Raw genomic sequence first — 9,883 nt, 5'->3', positions numbered from 1 at the left:
TAGTATTTAAATAATCTAAATTTATTTATATTTATTATTGCGTTTTTATAAAACGCAATTTTTATTTGTTTAACAGAGTTAGGAATGTGTGCAAATGAAAAATATGTTAGAATCAATTATTTAAGGTTTGACTTACAGAATTTAATTCATGTGACCTCTGAAGTTAAATGAGGTATTTTGTTTTGGTGCTGAATCAATTTTTATGAACAATTCGATTTTATTAGTTTGGGTTTTTAAATGACCACATGGCTAATGAATAATCTACTTTTGATACTATTGATTGAAAATGTTTAAGATCTGCTAATCTAAAGTCGACCAAGTTTCAAAGTACCTATGTATTATATAGCTGTAATGTTAACAAAGGGAAAATGACAAGCCTAATTTATATTGTAAAAATTAATAATATACAGAATTAAATTTGACATTGTTGAACATTGAATTAGTAGTTTAATCTATGTTACACATTAATATGTTTATGTATATCTAATATTTTATAAATTGTTTCTAAACGTTGCGTAATAAAATTGTATGCTTTTAATTATTCTATTCTATATAGTATATAATTGTTTTCTATTTTATATATGCATGCAATCGGCTGCAGATTGAGATAATTTATCTAATGGAGTTGTATAGAAACATCATGATTTTACTACTAAGTTGTTACTATTTGTATGTAAGATGAAATAAGAAAAATCAGATTTATTTCTTGTTTACGGATTGTTGATTTGCGCGTGATGAATTATAAATTGTAATTCATCCTATGATCTATTAAACATAAAATATTTATATACTTAAGTATTTTGTTCATATTAATAAAATCATTGAGTCATAGAAATATTGGTGGTGGACTTGTTTTTTAAATTGTTTTTGATATTATTATTTTTTTTTCTTTTAGATATTTCAGTTAGTTGGTGACAAAATTGTTGAGTAAAGTATGCAATAATTAGTAAAAACAAAAACATACAGATGTATTAAATTTTTATTCAATCTTGAACGAAGTTACAACTACGCAAAAACATATTATTTCTAATCAATTTAAAAATATTTTAAATAAGAAGTAAGTATATTCTAATTAAGTGATTGAATTCGTTTATGTGAAAGTCATTGATTTATCCTTTTGTGAAGATTTATTTATGCCAATAGCATAAATTTCAATGAGGATTCCACGGCGTTTATTTGTGTTTATTTTAACTATTTTAACTATTTTAACTATTGCTTAAATAATAACGATAATCCTTTTTAACACACCATTACAGGGTTTCATCATCTTGGGACAAATCGAAATCTTTCTTGGAGAACTCATACTTTTGTTTATCCTCAAGACTCCTTTCTTCCGATTGAATCGTGAGAAGAGCAGTGGTTTCCCGTTCTTTTTCTAATGCCCCTCGCAGATAAGCAATAGTTTTATAAACCTATGTAAAAAAATATAAGATTTAGAGATCATGGTTTTATTTGTTATAATTTTGTAATTGATACTTACATCTTCTTTTGCATCATCATCTGCGACGAAGTCTTTCGAATCATTCATGTTTTGCACCTGTAGTGACTTTACTTGACCTGATGTAATAGATAAGTTTATTTAAATAAATTAAATATATATATATATATATATAATTTTATATAGAAACCATAAAAATACTACAAAGCATACGCAATTTACGAATAAGTTTGCTACCTGCATATTTAGTGATTTCTTTAATATAATTCTGTTTCTCCGTCATATATTTTTCATTGAGTTCTTTATAGTATTTTATTGTATTTTGTAAAACTAATGCCATTCTTTTAGAAGCCATAAGATCTTTTTTAAATTGTGCTTCATCGGCCCGATGATCTTGGATATACCTGTGTTAAAATTGTATAACATCTATAATAGCCAAGCTTAAATACATTTTATTTGTTTAACTCAATGATAATTTCTTTTAGTGCACATGACGAATAAATGAGCAAAGTTTCATCATAGTTTGCGACATTTGTAAATAATTGATAAGATTTCTTATCGTTAATGACTGAGATCCGCCTAATCTAATATTTGAACCTATCTAATAATTTATTTATTAGAATTAAAATTTGCCATAGTAATGCTAATATGTATAAATAATGAAATAATGAAGTGTTCCCCAAACAAGAGATCCAAATAAGAAACAAATTGTAATGTTTTAATATATTATTTAATTATGATGTTTTGGAGACTATGTACATTCCATTATTAAGTCATTTAGCAAGATCATACTAATATTAAAAAAAAAATGGATAAGGATAATTTTATTCAGAATATAAAGATGCAAAAATGAAGATATTTCTTTTTTGGACAAAGAGTGAGGATTGTAATGCTGGAAATATTAGTCTCAAAGGTAAATACTCTTGTGTGTCATCTCTATCTTTTTATGCCACTCATTGTTTTATATGATCCATTCATTCAATTAAAAAGTTTTATTATGATATTGTTGTACCTCGATTTATCTAATATAATATGATGGAACATACATATTAGTTTCCTAAATATCTTAAATTATACTTTATTAGTTCGGGATATATATATATATATATATGTGTGTGTATCTATTAATAAATATGTATGTTAATTGTAGATTTTGTTTATAATATTTTAGCACGTTATAGACATTCGGTCTAGACAAATACCTTGAATTCAGATCTGAGATACTGATACGGTTGTAGATTTGATATCATGTTTTCCGCGTGCTTTATTAGATTAAATTATGAAAAAAAAAACATTTTAAATATTGATAGAATATAAAATTATAATTAGAATTTTGGAGTGGGGAGGATGGCAATAAACCCTTTTAAAAAATTCAACAAATTTCAATATACATATATATATATATATATATATATATATATATTAATTTGGAAATATGAACAAACAACACTCTTTTTGCACTAATTTATTAAATAATAATTTTCACAAACGTTTCGAGACTAGGTTTGTCTCATCATCAGTGTGTTATAATTAAAAAAATTTTTAAAATATGGAAATCTAAATTAGCATGTTGTGTTTTTCATTACAAGTCGTACACCAGTGAACGACTTGTAATGAAAAACACAACATGCTAATTTAGATTTCCATATTTTAAAAATTTTTTTAATTATAACACACTGATGATGAGACAAACCTAGTCTCGAAACGTTTGTGAAAATTATTATTTAATAAATTAGTGCAAAAAGAGTGTTGTTTGTTCATATTTCCAAATTAATATCTATTATCCACTCAGAATACATTTGTAATATATATATATATATATATATGTGGTCTATAGAGCAGAAACACGCCTGGGAACTACTCTACCAACATTTAATTTTCAGTTATAGGAAAAGAAATAACAGAGTTTAGCATATTTATACAACAGTGAGTGGTATAAGCTAAAAGTATTACTAATGTTCTCTATAAAACCATAAATTTCCATTTCTTAAAATACATTTAAAATGAAATAATTAAGAAGAATAACTTTACTTAATAATGAAGAAGTAAGTAATTACGGTATTCCTACATCATGATCATCGATTCTACAGTAATAGAATCGATACTACAATAATTGACTATCTAATTGGTTAGTAAGTGAATGATTAAATTGAGTTTATTTTTATGTTTAATATATCATTCACATCACCAATTCATACTGTACATCTAATACAATAATGACTAATTGTTGCTCTTTTACCGCTATATATTTTTAGCCGCAGACTTTACTTACTGATTAACGGAATTTTCTTTCAGTTTAAACTGCTCGATTTGTTCATAAAGTCCTCTCCTTCGGATATCATTGCTGTTATTTTTATTTCGCATTTCTTCCAATTGACTTTCAAGTTCGTCATTCCTTTGCTGAACTTCTCTCAATCTTTTTTTAAATGCATCGCGCTCTTTTGTCTTGTCAAAGTATATAATCACATATGTACATAAATAAATAAATGCATGAATAAATCACGTATGAACATTGTGTTTGTTATCTAAATGTATTCATTATCGGCCTCGCGTGTAGATATTGTTCATAATTATAAACATAGTTTATGCTAATAATAATAATGATCTAAGATTAATTTTTGATGCTTATAGATGTATCAAAAATTAATGTAAATATGGCAAAATGATATATTAGACAGGGTTTGGAAGCAGTATGCAACAACAAATTTGATTTATTATATGAATACATTTAATGGCCAATTCTGCGGTAAAATAGACGACAACATAGCGTTGTTATTAGTATCTTTCTTAGTACTAAAAATGTGAAAATTCTAGCCAGTTGTTATACTATCAGGCGTTTTACACCCAAAACCGTGTGTTATAAATGCGCATCACAAAGAGGCAGTTATGATACCATTTTTTCTAGGTTCGTTTGTACCTATCGCATAGTATATAGATCTTTTCACAGCTTTTAGTACCAAAAAAGAATAAGATAGCGTTGCCATAACAATGTTATGTTAACGTCTATTAAAATTGGCTTCTTATATTCTCCTTACAACGCATTCAAGCATGGCTTCCTTTCCGGTGGCTTCTGCTCCTTCCTGCTCACATCGCCTCAGGGTTGCCAATGCCAACTCCAACTTTGTCCTATAATCAGCAGTTCGATGTTTTTCAATTTCTAGTTCTTGTTCTAAATCGTGTCGATTGGTTTGAGCTTCTCGTAGAGCTTTCTTTGTGTCATCTAATATTTTCTGTGAATAAGGATCGCTTCACATTTAGGATAAATTTTAATTGTAGGTTATGATGTTAATAAAAATAAATTTATTACCCTTTTCAAATCTAATTCGGAGACTATTTGAGTGATCTGCAGTTCGTTCTCAAGAACATCTATTTGATTATCTAAAGAATTCGACATTATTTTTTCGGATTATTTTATTTTGGTTAAAAAAATATAAAAATGCTTGTTATTTTCCTTCTTCAAGTGTCAAAAATTCACTGTTATTTAAAAAAAAATAGTAGAAAAAATAGCAATGAAGTTGTTTCACTTAATTAAGGAAAAAACATGAATTAGTTAATTACTTCACACTTGTCTACTGTAAGCATGCATATCTAGAATCATTTTAGAGTAGCATATACGTGTTATAAACATAAACAACATTTAATTAAAATATCATGGAAATTTTAAATTCCTTAAAGTTTGTTGTTACTAAAACTTTGTTGTTTTCGTATTTGTATATGAGCATATTTTAAATTGCGCATAATGTAGTCGACTACACGTGTTTCTCGACTGTGGTCTACACACTCTAAATTACGTATCTCATTGATGGACAAACGCATAAATACATTTATTTTGAAGTAAGATGGTTTACTTTAAGTTTTTATTCAATTCGCAAAAAAATATGATTTGATTCCAAATGACCACGTGTTTCATAGTAGTGTATATAGTATTAGTGATGGCACAGTTGTGATGTATTGAGGTCTTGAGATATATTTACTTCTGTACAGAAAAAGGGTAATTAAAATAATATTTCGTTTATATTTCGAATGGTGCAAAATGCCATGAGGCAGTACCAACGTAAGACGGTCTCTCTACGCTCTACAAATGTCGATATTGCTTTAGTGGTGACATCTTCGCAAAACAACACTATCTAAACGTCATTCACTATAAACAAAGACCAGCTGATACAAGATGCCATTTAGTGAAATTCACGCTGTTATATTTTTTCTAATATATTGTATTTTTAATTTTTAGTGTTTTAGGTGAGTTTAAACACCAGTCAGCTTTACTAAAATCTTGTACAAAACACTCGGTCGTTAAACAATGCACGCAAATATTGCGCAAATGCTTGAGCAAATATTGCTCACGGTATATTATTGATCATTGTTTGAAAACAGTTTCACTGCATGCATATTTAGTTCAAGAATGCATAATTAAATGCTTACATATGATTTCGTTTGCATCTCTGAAATATCTAATACAACACGTTTAATAGGTGACTGACTTTTGACATAAAGAAGTGTTGTTTGCACGTCATTTTTCTTGACAATGAATAATCACTATTGGAATAATATTTTGTGAAACAAGTGCAATTATTACGATTTTGGTCGTACAATGAATTCTTATGTAAAGTAAGTTTATCATATAATCAATTTAAATTCTTTCACTGAAACTCAAAATTGACTAATAATGGCCTTGGGGTTATATGAGAACCTTGCATATGTAATTTATATCTGACACCCATATGACTGTAAATGTATTTTATTATATATTCTTGCATAATTTATATTTGTTATATAGATTATTGCACCTTTCTTTTAGGATGAATGTTTTGATTCCTAATAAATGCATCAAAATGTTATAATTTCTCAAGTGATTGTATAATAAGAGTTTAGTAATTCATTAATTATCGAAAACATTTTTTTTACATTATTTTGTACTTTATTGCAGATTCTTTACTATCGAGTCTTAACCTCTACATACCCAAACTTGAATTTAAATTTTGTTTCTGCATATAATTTTGACTCCATGTTCCTACATACCATTTTAATGTCGGAAGTTGGGAAGGTGTTTCGACAGTATTTTTTTTGTTATAACTGCTGATTTTTGGGTCAACTAGGCTTCTCTCTTCCGAGTAAAGCCTAGGAGGAATATAATAACTTCCGTTCTTATTTATTCTAAGAACATCATCAACTTCAAGATGTTATACATATTCCATGTAGATACCGGTCGGATGATGACCTTTGATATGAATTTGGCATTAGAGAGGTAAATAAGTCCTATTTGCTGATATAAATATTTAAGTCTTGCTTTGTCATTTATCTCTTGAAAAATAAAGAGTGCAAAATAAAGTCTTTTGCATAAAAATTATGTATACAAATTCTTCATTTGCATGTCTATTCATATTTCAAATACCCAGCTTTCTATTTTTTTTATAGTGTGTCTCTTCTAAAAGAAATGATACAAAAAACGTGCAATATTCCACAAAATACTCAAGTGCTTTTGGTTAGTGGTGGAGAAGTCTTGATCGACAACAATCGTGTTTGCAGCTATTCGGCTGGCACTGACACTAATCCTATATATATGTTTAGTACTTCTATCATAGATGATACAATACCACCGGAACCAAGTGTTGATTATGGGCAAGGTAGTAATTTTAATATGTACTTATGTAGTAATTAAATATTACTAATACAATTCTATATTTTTATTGCAGATCGTGATCTTAGTGAGGAAGTAGAATCTTGCATGTCTCTTCCGCCAACATACAGCACTGTTGTCACGCGGGTACAGTTAGCTCAGCGCTTTTATGAATTGGCTAGAGAGCAGGAAAGAGTATGTCAAAAATTAGTTCATGATCAACATTTGCAACAACAAGGCTGGGCCGCTGTTGTTGCTAATATGGAAGATATTACAGAAGAATTCACGGAACGTGCAGCTAATTTTAATAAAAATTTTGCAGAACATTTGGAGAAAAGGGAAACCTATTTAAAATTCTTGTCACAGTAAGTATACATATTATTTTATATCAATTATTCACATTTTTAGCATTTTATTAAAATAATGTTTGTAGATATTGAATAAATTTTTAGCTATTTATAGTAAGAGGTTTATTTCTATCATAATCGAAAAATTGTAATCATTTTTCAGCTTTCGAAATGATCTGGATACCTTATCACGAATACCAATATTACCTGCGCTAGCTGTTAATTGTAAAGAACCCTTCACAGCATTTGATGAAGTACTTGCTGATAAAGAATCGTTCAGTAGCCCTGAACAAGATGCAACTCATGATGCTGAGCAAGATATTTCTAAAGATGATGAAAATATTAGTGAGGAGAGACAGAAGTTTTGCAAGTAAGTTTTTAGAAATTTGTATGAATTAAAAATTGTATCTGCAAGAAGGAATTTATAAAATTACTTTTATTTATTATGTTTTCTTCCAAGGAGGATCAACAAAAAACTAAAGAAGCTGTAACGTTACTTCATTGGATAGCTGCTAAAGAAAACCAAAAATCTTTGGAACGAATTGCAATTCAATGCACTAAGGGTTTAGATCTTTTTGATGATGAGATTCTAAATTCTATGAGGTAATACTTTGTATGAGTCATAACTAAAATTTTCAGTTATGACTTATTATATTATTTAGGAATTTTAGTTTCTTCGTAGTATATTAATTTAATAATTATATTCTTTATACTATTTGCATTATATATACTTCTTCTACAGAGTTGAGTGCAAAAATGCAGTAGATAAAGCACATCAGCCAGGTATGAGAGAAATTAAAGGCTTAGGTGATCGTTTGTTTGGTTTAGAACAACTAATGCAAGAAACAAAACGATGTGTGCAAGAACAGAGAGAATTAGCGCAAGCATTTTTAGCTGTGAGTTGTATTATTTTTTCACCACATACATCTCAATATTATATTTTTGGGGATATTTGTATTTATAACGTTTTTAACATACAACATTTTTCTTTATAATTAGAGACCTTATTGATAGAAAATATATTTCAGAATCAAAATAGAGCAAGTCATTTAGGTGATACTTCAATCTTGCCCGATTTGTGTATGTCACATCAGAGACAATTAAAAGTAATGCTATCGAACCATCAACAATTGAGAGATATTAGAAGGCGATGTACCAAGGCAAAAGAAGAACTTGGCTTAAATTTATACCATAGATTAAAGTTAGTAATGGTTTTGAATATTTTTTTATTTATGAACAATTATCCACTATCTACATGGAATATGAATAACATCTTGAACAAGATTGGGCAATTTTGTAATATTTAAAATCTATAAAACTATCTGATTGTATAAAAATTGATGATAAAATGTATAAATATTGATTCTTTCTCAGATGGATTGTTTATGTTGAAAATCGGATGTTCGAAGCTGACAACCGACTCATGTTTTACCATAGATCATTAAATAGATTACAAAGGCACTTGAGTATAGTTGAACAAATTCATCAAGCTCCCAGTATGTATATGCAAGCTATTAACGAGGTTGTTCGAAGGCGTACATTTTCTCAGGCCTTTCTAGTGGTGGGTTTATTAAATTACTTAAGTTAGATTAATTTTCAAATGACAAATAGATGTATATTTTATTCTAACTAATATTTACTAAAACCTATCATATTAGCTATAATAACACAATTTATTTACCACATTTAGTGGGCTTCTGATCTCGCCTGCCATTTATTGACCATACATAATGAAGAAGTGATGAGGAGACAAGAATTTTCAACCATGTTTGAAGGTCATTTTCTCAATGCCTTATTTCCTGGAATGGAAGATTTACCACCGTCATTTGCCACAAGAGCACCTTCTATATTTGACACGGGTTTGCCAAAAATTACTCAAGCTGATGTTCAACATCTTGGAACATTGCACCCCGATTTAGTACTAGAGAGTTCTTTACCTGATTTAACTTCAGTTCTCAATTTCTTTTTAGCCAGGTAAATATTGCACTGAAATTAAAATTAAAACAATATGTTTAAATATGGAATACAAAAATATACCAAATAATCTGATCAATATTTTTATGTAAAAATTAATGATTCAAGATATTAGCAATTCATATTATTTTGTCCTTTGTGACAATCATTACATTTTTTAAAGATCTGGCACTGCAAAATCGCAAGATAAATCTGGAACTGTTGAAGAAAGATTAGCGACTGTAGCAGATGCAGCAGGATTAAGCACTAATTTGATTTGTACTCCAGAAAATATTACAGAACAGACTGTAGGATTTCTCACAACATATGCACAACATCAGCATCTCAAAGATTTTGAACGGTATGATTTAATATTTTAATAAGAATATTTATTTGAAATAAATAAAAAATATATTTTATATTTGTTTTCACAGGGGTTTTGAATCAGAAACTGATACTGAAGAATTTGAAAAGGTTGGCCAAAGTCCTATTGACTGTCAAATATCCCAAAACATGCCAGCACATCTA

General features: G+C 28.4%; 1 protein-coding gene across 1 annotated transcript in view; it reads left to right on the top strand.

Moving 5' to 3' along the window:
• Positions 1-6,378: 6,378 nt before the first annotated feature.
• The window catches only part of LOC113373542 (RB1-inducible coiled-coil protein 1-like), a 6,855-nt gene continuing 3,350 nt past the window's right edge, over positions 6,379-9,883 (top strand). The window contains exons 1-11 of the mRNA XM_026613833.1: positions 6,379-6,683; positions 6,854-7,062; positions 7,132-7,420; positions 7,566-7,656; positions 7,863-8,005; positions 8,145-8,298; positions 8,431-8,603; positions 8,777-8,963; positions 9,093-9,376; positions 9,540-9,716; positions 9,790-9,851. Of these exons, the coding sequence (XP_026469618.1) occupies positions 6,616-6,683; positions 6,854-7,062; positions 7,132-7,420; positions 7,566-7,656; positions 7,863-8,005; positions 8,145-8,298; positions 8,431-8,603; positions 8,777-8,963; positions 9,093-9,376; positions 9,540-9,716; positions 9,790-9,851 (1,837 nt within the window). The 5' untranslated portion in view covers positions 6,379-6,615. The remainder of the gene's footprint in view (positions 6,684-6,853; positions 7,063-7,131; positions 7,421-7,565; positions 7,657-7,862; positions 8,006-8,144; positions 8,299-8,430; positions 8,604-8,776; positions 8,964-9,092; positions 9,377-9,539; positions 9,717-9,789; positions 9,852-9,883) is intronic.

Source organism: Ctenocephalides felis, unplaced genomic scaffold (genome assembly GCF_003426905.1).
Source record: "Ctenocephalides felis isolate EL2017-DRISC unplaced genomic scaffold, ASM342690v1 CF-g0.4_SCAFFOLD_01604, whole genome shotgun sequence".
NCBI lineage: Eukaryota > Metazoa > Arthropoda > Insecta > Siphonaptera > Pulicidae > Ctenocephalides > Ctenocephalides felis.
This window is presented reverse-complemented; position numbering and strand designations above follow the sequence as displayed.